This window comes from Amblyomma mixtum, chromosome 3, assembly GCF_055824585.1.
Source record: "Amblyomma mixtum isolate Tamu chromosome 3, ASM5582458v1, whole genome shotgun sequence".
In the NCBI taxonomy this organism is placed as follows: domain Eukaryota; kingdom Metazoa; phylum Arthropoda; class Arachnida; order Ixodida; family Ixodidae; genus Amblyomma; species Amblyomma mixtum.
Window position 1 is genome coordinate 181,436,668 of NC_143014.1, and position 13,082 is coordinate 181,449,749.

General features: G+C 50.2%; 1 protein-coding gene across 4 annotated transcripts in view; it reads right to left on the reverse strand.

Annotated features, from left to right (window-relative positions):
• LOC149352928 (protein NDNF-like) overlaps nt 1–12,013 on the reverse strand; it is a 163,679-nt gene extending 151,666 nt beyond the window's left edge. Inside the window, exon 1 of one of the 4 annotated variants that reach the window (XM_089582134.1) lies at nt 11,721–12,013. In XM_089582134.1, the coding sequence (XP_089438260.1) occupies nt 11,721–11,957 (237 nt within the window). In that variant the 5' untranslated portion in view covers nt 11,958–12,013. The remainder of the gene's footprint in view (nt 1–11,720) is intronic. The other 3 variants (XM_089582137.1, XM_089582135.1, XM_089582136.1) reach the window with 3 other exon arrangements.
• Nucleotides 12,014–13,082: the final 1,069 nt, after the last annotated feature.

The following is a 13,082-nucleotide window of genomic DNA, read 5'->3' on the forward strand; positions in this document are numbered from 1 at the left end:
GATGTGATCTATTGATGATATTAGCCAGAGATCGCCAAGTGCCCCTGAAACTGCACCTCTGGGTGCTCGTTTCGGGCTTTCCGGACCGTTATAATTAATCTATATTTCAACAAGCTCCGTGGCTCACATCAACTGTTTTATCGATCTTGGCCACTTCACTTCTTCGCAAGCGAGCAATATGCGGCCGGGTGCAAAGAACAATTGTAAACAAAGAACAAAAAAAGTAACGCTTTCACTTTGCTAAATGAGCGATATTAAGCTCACGTTTAGGAATACACGTGTGATGTATAAAAATCCCTCGTACCCCATGTAATTCGCCTCGTGTCGAGGTTGCCGATGTGACGTGCTGAACAACAGGGCAATTTGCCCCAATTGCAAGAGTTTCTCAAGAAGCGCGGGAGGGCTTCGGACATAGTCTCAGCACGTCTTTTATTCTCATGAATCATAAAAGCACCCTCGGGTGAAACCGCGGGCTCGGTGAAGCGGCGTCCTGCTGCACCTTGCCGACCTTGCACATTTACGGGCTCGTACCTGTGGTTGATTCTTTCGTGACGAGAATCGAAATCAACGGGATAACACTCCGCAAAATTCTCTCCTCTCCAGAGGAGGTGCGGTGAGACAGACCGACGGTCGTTGCGCAACCTGACGGCCCTCCACTGTCGCCGGGCGTTCCCGGCTGCGGTAAACTGAGTGGGGGAACAGCCTTGGCCTTAATTAAGCCGTGGCGTTACTCGCACGAAACAAAACTCGAGCCATAAGTTTTGTCCGTGCCTAAAGGTGCGTGGGGCAAAGTAGGCAGTTAGAAAGATCATGGGGCCGCGACTTTTCGTTTCAGCAAACAAAACTGGCAGAACACTTGGCGCATGCGCCGCAGCGGAATGTGTACTGTCGCAATCTACTCTTTCCGTTTACATTTTTCAATCTTATTCGTGGCTACGAATTCGTTTTGCATTAACAACGATGCAGTTGTGCACGTGCACTCTATCACGTGCTGTTGTACTGTTTGCAGAAAAAAGGACATCTAACAACGACTGCCAAATTCAGCGTGTTGACCTACATTATTCGTCGTGGTCTCCGCAGCCAGCGAGATCGATGAAATGTTATAACAAATATCTAATCAGAACCGTATTCGCGTAAAAATTTGGGTTCCAAGAGGTTCCATAGCGCAAAAAGCAAGACAGAACACAAGCGCTAACCTACATAAACCTACGTAGACCCTATAAGCGCCAATAAAGCGTTCAGTGGAAGTTAACGCTCGTGTTCTGTCTCGTCCCTGCGTTTTTCGCTATGGAGCCTCATGTGCATTACCTACTAGCCCGAGCAATCACTCTTTTGGGTTCCAACTTTGCGTGGAAATGTGGTTTATTTGGCTGCCGTTTCATCACTTCGAAAGAAAAATAAAATATCTTTCGAACGGTTATGCATTTGTTTGTCTGCCTCAGTTCTGCTTTCACAGAGCCAGAAGAAATAGACTGCAAAATTATTTCATCTTCGCGAAGCAAAGCGCGCAAGTTCAACGCAGACAATTTAAAGCCACTTACCACATTCAGGAGGCGCAAGCTCCCTCAACCACCCCGTCGACAAGGTTCTAAAGTCATCAGTGTGACCCGCTTTTTCAGGCAGTGAAGCGCGCGCCGCTAAAAAAGCAGTTGAGAAAACGGTATTTTTTTTTTTTTGACGCGGACTTTATTTTTTATTATTCTCTTGCCGCCCCCGTTGTTTCCGGGTGTGAGCCAAAATAGCTCTGAGACCACTTGCTATCAGAAGGGCAGGAAGATGTTTCAGTCGCGTTGAAACAAACATCGCGGCAGAAGGCGGTCCAGGACGCGGACGCAAGCAAAATGATACGCACATCGCGATGAAGTGGCGCCAGCCGCGTACGGCAACACTCCGCGATTTCCCGGCGGACATTCACGCTTTCCGGAATCCTCCGGACACACGCGTAGCCGGCTGTGTCAGCGCGTCCGTGTTTCACGTTCCGCGACGATTGCCAGCAGAAAAGCAGCGTTCCTCCGGCAGAAAGCGTTACTTGCGACTCTGAAACAACGTTCAGTAATATACTTTGAAACCAGGCACACCAGCTATAAATTGAATACGCGGGTTTTATGAACGCACAAAACCGCGTCGGCCAGAAAAAGCTGAGCGCTCACCTCAGTGCATACAGTTCGTTCGGGAATGGTCGACGCCCGTGCACTGTCCAGCCACGATACCCGGCGGAACGACAACTAAAGAGAGCGCCGTGAACGGGTTCTGGCTGACCATAATTTCGAAGCAGTTAATGTTTGATGCTCCGACTTATCAGATATGGTTACGTACACGAATACGTAAGAGGATCTTTCTCTTAATGTGGCATCGGGTCCCTCAGCATCCATATTTTCCTCGGCTCCTCGGGCACCAAATGTATCTGCGTGTGAATTAAGTATATTGCGACGTAAGTAAACGGGTTGCGTCTGAATTGACGGTAACACGATTCTTTGCCTGGCGTCCAGAGCATTTATGGAGCGCATATGTTGCACCGAAACACTCACTTAAGATCACAAAAGGCAAGCTAAGTGCCACATGGTCACGCATCAGGGTGCTTCGATACGAGAACCGTTTTCTGTTGGCTTCCTTGGGGAATTCGTGACTTAAATCACATGCCTTACTCGCAATGCCCCTTTTCCTTCACGCTCGCGCGCCGAAATAGGCCTAGCGGGCTACCCAGTAGACTGCATGGGCTGCTAACTTCTTGCATATACAGTATACAGCTACCCCAGCTATACGGGCAGAAGTATACTGGTACATACTTCTGGAAGTGAATGAGAGAAGAAAAAAAAGCTTAACCTTAACTCTATTCCTGACAGCTACTGGCTTGTTAACTGGTTTATTGGGGTTTAACGTCCCAAAGCGACTCAGGCTATGAGGGACGCCGTAGTGAAGGGCTCCGGAAATTTCGACCACCTGGGGTTTTTAACGTGCACCGACATCGCACAGTACAAGGGCCTCTAGAATTTCGCCTCCATCGAAATTAGGCCGCCGCGTCCGATATCGAACCCGCGTCCTTCGGGCCAGCAGCCGAGCGCCTTAACCACTGAGCCACCGCGACGGGCCCTGTTTGTTAAGGTACATTACTCTATTTCCCCACAATGTTGGTTCTCTTTCTCGCCTCAGCGCTTTCTATCCTGAAATTAAACGGGTCACCGCTCACCAGTATATCGAAACGCCAAGTGCCCGGTGATGGACCATCTCTGCGCACCTCCTTACCATGGAACATCGCGATTCGCGGCAGTTATTATCCTCATAGATACTACCATATAACGGCCGCGTTGCGTGATAGGTCGTCTCCTGATCGCATTCCCTGCCGCGAGGGCAGCTACTCGGCAGCTAGTCCTTTGGGGCTTTGCTTGATGAACCCGGGGGCCCTTATCTCGGCCTTAGCCGCGGACAGCCGATCGGCTGACATGGTTCGTGCGCTGTGTTGCGTAGCGAGGAGACGACGCCTGGCCACTCGAATCCCCCCGCAGTGCAGCGCGCGTGCACGCGTACGCGTCGTCAAAATGGCGGAGAAACCGCGCGCGCCCCGCGTCCACTCATGAGGGCACAGCCATGAATTCGGGTCGCGGGTGACAGCGGCTTTGAAATATTGCCCGATAATCAGTTTCCGGATTGCCGTGCGCGACCATCGCTCTTTCGTGGCCGCGCTATGGCTGTGCGCTCACGGGGTGCAGCGCGGATACTTTTCGGCGTGCCTTTAAAAAAGCGGCTCACGAAAATGCGCCGCTCTCTGTCGTTCATCATTCTTGTTCGTTTTCGCGCAGCGCAAGCGCTCGAGAGCGCGCGCGGAGCCGCTGCTCTGCTGAAACTTCTTGGCGCTCATTGAAAAACCGCACGTAATCGATTTGACGGGCGCACCATTAAGACCCGAACACGCGGCTTTGCTGGTACTGATTCTTTATTTTCTCTCTCTCGCTTTCTTGCCTTCCCCGTCGAAAGAGTTGCCGGCTAGGATGCATGCAAATGACTCACGCGCACTCGCATACCGCATAACTTAGGACCGCGTGGCAGGCCTGCCGCTTCCCGAGGCCGCCTTTGCAGCGGGTAACAATAGACCCCAACAGAACACAGCGAAACAAGCTCCGTGGTAGATGCATCGTGTCAGAGCCGGCCGGAGGGACAGTAAACGCGGCATTGTGTTGTGCATTGTTTCCAAGGAGAGTGCTCAACATAAATTACGAAAACATACGATGGAAAGTAAATCGACTTGACGCCGCGCACACCGCAGACTGCACGCAATTTTACGTGCGCGTGCGTGCGTGCACATGTGTGACTGTGTGAGAGAGAGAAGGAAATAAAACAGTTTGAGATGCTGATTTATTTAGGAAAGAACGAATTCTACGCCCCAGCATAATGCACGTTGCTAAGGGGATGCAACAAGTAAAGCAGGCAAATAGAAACACCATAACAAAAAGTTATGACGGAGGGCATTTCCATCTTGATAATCACATGTCAAATACTAAAGGATATGATGACTGGCAGACGCGCCTTGATAAGAATGCGTTCGACTGACCACTAAAAGCAGAACTGCATTCACCAAGGAGCACGTGAACTATTACTTATTTATGTCCTATAGCTGAAATCGAGAAGAGGAAATGGACATGGGCAGGGCGGGTATAGTGCGGAGAACAGATAGCTGATGTTCCCTTAGGGTAGCGGAATGGATTTCAAGAGAAGCCAGGCGTAAAAGGGGGCGGCAGAGGGTCAAGACGAGAGATGAGGTTAGGAGACTGGCGTGGATTAGATAAGGAAGCCGCAGTTGGTGCAGAGCAGGGATAATTCGAAATTGGCGGGAGAGGCCTTTATGCTGCAGTGGACGCAACTGGGATGACGGTGACGGTGAAGAACAGGTGAGGTCATTTTTGAGCACTGCAATAGCCCGGTAACAGCAACTGTGATATAGTATATAGAACATCTAAGAATGCAAGTATACGCGGGAATCACGCTTCAAAGTAAATGCGGATCATGAGAGGTGTTTGCAGTTCTTTGATGGTACCGTCTCTCAAGCAGGTTTTCTTTGATTTTTCTTCTTGTTCCCTAGTAATTCTTGATGAAGACGACGCCACAGATGAAATAGCTTTGGTGCTGTGAGCTTCAGCATTTTCTGGGCACGCAGTATAGTGTAGAGCTTAGTAGACGTGGACTCGAACCGAACTGATGCCCGCAGAGGGAGCTAGGGTAAACAGTATAAAGTCTCTTGTATACTAGGAGTTATATAAGATTGGGTGCCGTCGGAACAAGGTTTCAGGGGTGGAAAGCTGAAGTTGCAGTACCAGAAAAACGTGTTACTGAATCTTTGGCGGCATGACGACAATCGCCGATATGATTTTACTTGTCAAAATATTCGGGGGTCGCAAACAAAATGGCGAACACAGAATAATAGCCGGAATCCTTGAATTCTCATCGTGCCTACGTAAGCAGCTCTATTATTTTTGTGGAGTACATTACAGAGAATATTAAGGTCATAATACCAACATCGAACTCACGGGCTATGTAACAATCTGCTACGGCCTGGTTTTTGCTTGATGGAATATTGTATTAAACTGGTTTACTCTTCCTCTATATGTGCAAGAAATTTATTGTAAATAGTTAGCGGAATACAATAAATAAATAAATAAATAAATCAAAGGAGAACAAAACATCCTCAAGCAAGTTGTCAGACATAGGCATATAGCCTGATATAGTAGAACAGAAATTTCGCCTCTATTCTTCAGTGAGGATATTTCCTTCAGCTGTAACATTAGAGCTGTACTGCGTAACCAAGGCAGAAAATAATGACTTGGGGTAATTGACCCAGTTAACAGTCATGCGCTTTCTGTCAGTAGGTAACCGGAATTTATTTCGCTTGCTTTAACTTCGCTGTCTTCCCTTCTCCTGCCCTCGAGCCCTCTCTTTGTGAGTGAATGTTACAAGTACAGCAAATGTATACATTTTGAAAGAACAACATGGATTTAGATTGCGCGAAACGTAAACTCAAGAAAATGGAAATAATAAAAAAAAAAACATTCAACCTGCATCAACCAGCAATGGTGCTGGTACACCTGCATGTTAGCGAGCTTTCAGAGCTGGCTTGAAATGAAGTAATCAACATGCCGCGTGACTGATTTTTCTGTTTGTGTGTGTTTGTGCGTCCTCTGCGGGACCGATGCGTTAAGTGGGCCGCGCAGATGCCAAACGCAAGTGGAGCATGACGAGAAGTGCGGAAGCAGGCAGCGCGTGTGCCACGACGCGATGATTTCATTTGCATCCGCGTCGCACAAACGCTGGCACCGCCGCCCTTCTCCTGAAGTGTTACCAGTTAAGACCGTTGACTACATAAATAAGGAGGCCGGTCGGCGTAACTACGCTTGTGTAAGTTACACTTCAAGCTTAGGCGTCAACCTTTACTGACCTATAAAATGGACGACCCACGAGTGCACTTTTTGTTCCATGGCTGTCGTCTTGAGGTCTCCATGCGTGCACTTCCTACAATGAAAAGACCAGCTAGCAGAGCTTCGCTTCCTCCTGCGCTTCGTTACTGAAGTTTCATTCCCGAAATAGCCACTTTCTGCGGCGAGCGAGTGAACAAACACTATCTACCTCTTGCCTTCCCGGTCGTTCCCTGGGACATAGCGCGCCTAGACTCTGTCTCACACATTGTTATCACTGAAGGGAACTACTGCTGGCGCCAGCTAATCAGGGGCCCAAGAGAGAGCAAGAGAGGTCACTGAGTGGACTCACGTTCAAAACTTCACACCGTAGAGCTGTGCGCGCCTGGCCGGTACATACGCTGTCGCGCACCGGGCTATCACAATTACCCAAAGTGAGAGCCAATCACCCTTATCGGCGACACGCTTTAGTAGTTTGGCCTTTTAATCGTTATCGCTATACCTGTACCTTCCATTCAATCGTGCCAGCAAACTAAGACGGAGGACAGCTTATTTGGAGCCTATAGGCATATTTTCTAGCGCCCGTTTCGTCACTGTTGTGACACGACTGACGTGCAGTGTGTGCCTTCGAGTGACGAATGAAGTCACACGCTCTCTTAATCACGGGGTACACCGGAAGAGGTAGCTGGGCGTTTGCAAGAAAGCAGACTGAGATTGTGCAGTAGGCTTTCCTGTGTCGTTCCCCCCATATCACTCGCATGAAAAATTTATCTGATTACAGTAAAATTCATTTATACACAACTCCCTTCATAAAAAGTGTAAAGTTAGGTTTTACAAATTTAAAGCAACAAAGGAAGTAATGCCAGCGGAGTGACCTTTATCCGCAACGTTGCTTGGCTAGGCGGAGAGATTAAAGGTGTGAATTTCATACAGGTGTGGCTAATCTCTTTCATTATTCCTTCCGGTGCATTAAGCAGCTCATTAATTACAAACTTCATGGCTCGCCTTCCAGCGTTGAAGGGGGTCTAATAGTGACCCATTTTGTAAATGCTCCCAGCGAGCACATGGACTGAAATTTCCACTCTTAAAATTGGTCCTCATCGCTATTTGTGAACACCCGAAGGCAGAAAAGGCGGTCCTTTCCTCGATTACTTCTCTATACTAGCGTAAAGCCGCCGCTGGCTTTGCGATTGAAAAGCAGGCCTGCTTCGGTGACCAGCTTCCTTTTCTATTTTTTTTTCTGCGCTCTACACTCCTACCTGCTTGTTCATGTTTCAAGTGTTTAGGAAAGAACGTCCATTAAATGCTATGTTCTACCTTAAGGACAGGAAAGTGTTCGCAATGAACTCCAGGAAAACTATGACACAATCCTTGGGCCTCAAGTTATAATGAGTCTCCTGCCGTCGTTTATAGCCTTCAAAACAAAGCTGAATGGTGGCCATGTAAAGCACATCGCCATAGTTTGCTACGGTGGTAATGGTAATAAATCTATCTGTACACAGTCTAAACGAGCGAGCAGTTTCTTGTCCGAGATAAAAATAAATAACGCCAAAAAGCGTTAACCTCGCCGAAGTCGCGCACGCACGCACGCACGCACACACACACACACACACACACACACACACACACACACACACACACACACACACACACACACACACACACACACACACACACACACACACAAGATCATCTTTCATAATGAGACAAAAGCTCCAATCGTTGCATTCACTTCAATAGAACAGGTTTCACATTTTACCCTATACTGTCATATTCATTTATTTGAGTCGCGCTATCGTTGCATACCACACCAAGGATAAAGAGAGAGGGCCAGAGGTTTGCCTGGTCGTATGTCTGGGAGGCTACTCCAAATGGCAGTGATAAGGTATGAAGTGATGCACAAGGTTCCAAATACCACACGCACAGTGCTGCTCACAGACGCACTGTAGCACGAACACACACCCTTAGGAGTATCCACCGCAGCAGCTGAGAGCGCCGACTAAGTGGCTACTGGCCGTCGCGTTGCCATCTCGCCGCGAGCAAAGTTGAGACCCGAAATAAGGTCGAATCGGGCGCTGCCATTTTTCGCGGTCGTCACGATTTGTCCTCGCCTGCCGTGGCGCACGATCACGGCGCGCTCGTAATTTTAAAGACAATCGGGGCCGGCATTAAATTTTAAGCAGCCTCGTGTCGTCGCCGCGATGGCTGCAGCTACCCGCTTTCTTTTATGTTCTCTTCTGCCTACCGTTTCTGAACGCAGCCTTGAAACTTGTGGCGCGCGCCAGATACCATCGTCTCGCCTTTACGGCCGGACAAGCAGGCGGACAGCGCGGTGGGCACGGTCAGTGCTCCGCTCTAGCGTGCACCCTGTGGGTTACCGGGCCACTGTCGTCCAGCCGTAAGCACCTTTGCGGAACAGCGCAAAAGTAGTGCAAAATCTCAGCCAGAAAATGCAAAAGGTATTTGACAAGCCTGTGGATTGCGGGCTGGGCGCTGGTTAGTTAGTTATACGTCTTCCCTGGTATAGCCGGAGGGAATGGAAGGTGGCCTCAACGCACAGCACTCTGCATGTGTTAAGCGTGGCGACACTTTTATTTAGCAACTCCGAAACTGATATCCATCGCACGCTTCCTATACAGCATAAATATATTAAGCTTATCTTGCCCAACGCTTGCGCTTTGATTGAGGTCTATAGTCAGATACAATTCAAGAATGCAGCTGCCAATGCCCCTAATAGGAGGCCCTCAGCCATGCCCTCAGCCTATGGCGTTCGACCGGTTCCCATGAAGCCGCGGTTGCAATCCAGCAGAGGACAGACAGGAAAGAAGAGGAGACGGTCCTTTGTCCCCATGCCGTCGGGAGTGGGCTCCTTAGTATCAGCGACCCTGGACCCTGTCTCCAACCCCCATCTTCCCCTCTCCGCGCCCCTAGGCCAAACAATCCACTCCCCACGGCACGGGGACAAAGAACCGTCTCTTCTTTCCTGCCTGTCCTCTGCTGCATTGCGGCAGCAACGTCATCGGAACCGGTCTGCGGCATTGCCTGAATGGCCTTCTTTGAGGTGCATTCGCCGCTGCATTCTTGACTTGCCTCCGACTATATGCAACGCGAAATCATTACAAACTTTAAATGCGCTGGCGCATTTTCCTCTTATGCGAAGGAACGGCCACTACAGCGGTAATAACCTTCTCTTTATTTTTTTTTTTGGCGTCGGTGCGGCATCTTACAATTCTTTCTGTACAGAGCTACTGTTGACCTTTTCAATATACCACTGATTCAGAGCCCCCGGACAGGAATTTTCTCAATAAGGGTTGAAGGCAGAATTTACCCTGCGCGAATACATGCCAGCCTTATCCGTTAAGTTTTGCTGTCCTCAGACGGTAGCTCTCGAAGCCAGCCTCTCTCGGAACTTCGGAGGAGGTGAGGTGCATTCCCACTTGCTGGTCGTTGTGGTCACGGGACTGATTTTTTTTTTTTTTTTTTACGAAGAGACCGTCGCTGAGTAACATGAAGGAACCACAGCGCTTGGTGACAAACTTCCCACGAAAATAGAAATGCTGTCGCGCCCACGAAGTACCCGAAAGGCAGGACGTGATACTTTCCATGTGCGGGGGTTTCCGAAGCCCCACTAATATGCATGGATATAGTTTTTCAGGAATGCTTGCCAAACTTCGGCCAAAGTGCTGCCATGGTTCACTCTTGACGAAGCCAGAATGCGTGTCTGAACGCACGTGATGTCAACGTGCATCATTTCTTCTGTCACTGGTGCATTTCTTGAGCGGTCTCGTCATCACTGTCCAAGGCTCGGAGAAAATGTAGCCACTCCATATTTCTTTTTTGGGGCTTTGTTGCTTTGAACTTTTCGCAGAGAAAAGCGAAAGAGTGTGACAGATAAACGCTTTGCCTTCGCTAAAAGGCGAGGAAACCTGTATTATTTTTTAGGAATGTAATTATATTTTTTTTTTCTGTCACAAGTCCAACATTGAGGCGATGTTTGTGATGAACACATGTGCAGCAGCCCTTAATTTTCTCGCGCATGTTTGCATTCAAAGCTACGACGGAACATACTATTATTAACGTCGTTTTTCCAGATTTACAGCCCTTCGGTATGACCAATTATAAAAATTCAAGCTCAACGTGATCATAAGTTCCAAATACATTTGTTAAAGACAATAAGCGAGAGGTATTAGACATCTTTCGGCTAAATGCAGAGATACGAACGAGACACAAGCCCTGAATACCACGGCCGAAGAATACTACTCTGTGCGCATGGCAAGTGCATATGCATAAAGCATGTTGGGGTAATAGTGCAGTTCACGCGAAAAGAAAAGAAAAAAACTCTATATGATTCAATATTCCAGAATGGGGTAGAAGTCTTACTATAATTGTTGCCCAATGCCCACAAGCATGCTTTTCAACTGTTCGCAGAAATGAGAGTATAAAGTGCTGCCCGCTGCTTGTCGTAGGGATATATGCAGCGCATAGGACAACCCCCATGCCTGTCTCCTTGCAGCTGCCGGCGGTGAAGCTACAGCCCACAAGTGGTTGCGGGCAGAACAACATGGAACACCTGGGCGTGGATTGACTTCGCGCCGTATGTGTCAATCAAGTGCTAAAACAACGCCGAAACGCCGGTGGAACCTCAACATGCGTCGCTCATGATTGTTCGCCTCGCGAGGATCTGAGGGAGATTTTCACTTTCGCTCAAACTGATAGGATAAAAAGAAAAAAAAAAGCGACGGTGTGCGGCTAGTGGGTGCCAAATCTCGCGCGTGGCGAAGCGCTGCGCGCGTGTCGTAACGACGCCTGGTAGCAGTCATTGGAGCTCCACTTCTATGGACTCCGCCCCTGCAGTTCCGCTAACTTGATCGATCGAGATCGATAGGGTGACAAACGCGAACGCCACGTGCTCCCGTCCCGTTTATCTGCCTTGGCGGCGTACGCCCGTTCAAATTTCCTTGCTTCAAAAATGCGCAGTTTTTGTAGCAGGGAAACTGAAGAAATCTGTCGTTCAGCTACGGGCACCAGGCGGCGCCGTAAAAAGTGTCTGATCGACGTCGAATCATCTTTAAAAACCCAGCATTCTGACGTGCGCTTGGGCGTTCTCTCATAACTCCGACTGTTTTCCATCACCTGCGTTGAATGCGGGCCCCGGCTGCGTTCACCGGGTTCCTCTTCGAGCAGCCGCATTATTCGCGACTGCGGCGCGCGCGGGAACGGTGCGGCTTGCTCGAGTGTCAAACACGCCGGCCTGGCCGCGGCGGCCGCTCAGTGAAACAGGCAAACAGCTCGCGCGCAGCAGCTGAGCAGCGCACTCACCGGTTCAGGGCAGCGGGCGGCAGCAGCGCCGAGGCATCCAGTAGTGATGGAGGTCAAGTCGGCACGCACGCGCCGGCGTGTGGCGCGGCCGCGAGTAACGGTCTCGGCAGACCGGCGCACGTGCGCCCGCGCGCTCGGCGACGACCCGGCCGGGGGTAAACAACGAGGCGGCGAGCGGGCGGCGGCGGCGGCTACAGCGGCCGTGCGTCCTGGCGCTCCGAGTGGGCGCGAGCGCATCAATGAGCGACGGCGAGTGCGCGCCACGGCCACAGACGGCGCTGCCTCCCCGCTGTCTGGCCTGCCCGGCACACGACTCGTCTGGCAGGGCGTTGTTGTTTTGCTGGGAGCCTCCTCCTCCCCCCTCCCGCCGCCACCGGCGCGTCGTCGCGCAGTCGGGCGGCGGACCAGGATTAGAAGAAGAGGAGCCGGAGGAGGGTAGCGGCCGCTGCTCCCCATCTTCCGCGGCCCCGTCGTTGCTCATCGCGCGCCCCGCGTCGTGCGGAAGATGCTCGCTCATCTTTGCGGGCCCGCCGAACGAGACGGATCCCAGTGGCCGGCCGGAGAGCGCGGCCCTTCCTTTGTGTACGCGCGGCCCGTTTCCTTGACTAACGATAACGCGCCTCCAGGAAACAGGGCTCGCGACCCACCGTCCGTCATTCGTCGTCCTTTCCTTCCTGGACATATGACCCGTTGCCACCGCGGGTCACTGACCGAGTCGGCAGTGGAGCTTGAAACAGCGCGTCGCGCACCGCAAAAACCATTCGCCTCGCGTGTAATTTATCGTTTTTCATTCCCCAGTCGTCACGTGTAGGAGTTCTTAAGTTTTCGCTAAATCGGAAATAACTGAAGAAATCTACAGGCCAACGCCGAGCTTTCCGGGTAATATGCATTGTCCTGGGAACGTCTTGTCAGGCTCTATTGTCAGCACGCTTCCCCGAAGGCCGTGTTTTTTTTTTTTTTCACATATGTGGTTCCTGCTCTTGAATCAACTAATTTATTTTTTGAGGGTAAGGGGTGGGGGTGGGGTGGGTGGTTGGTGCAGAGCAATACATATCGGCTTGGGCAGACCTTATTGTAAATTGTAATGCACTTACTTCGGTCAAACAGTGAATGCTGGGGCAGGGCTGCACAAAAGGGCTGAGAAATGGACCCTCGTTGCAGTGCCTTCCCTCGGTGCTGGTGCTTCTCTACGCGTAGTAGCCTTCAATATTTTGCTGACACAGACCACGCTGCGATGAGGAGCGAAAAGATACCGTTGAGGGACACAAGAGAAAAACATGTGGCGGGGTTACACTCCTTACGGCAGCTGAAATCATGAAACTGCTTGGCATTCTGATCAAACCAATTATTTAATCCAAATAA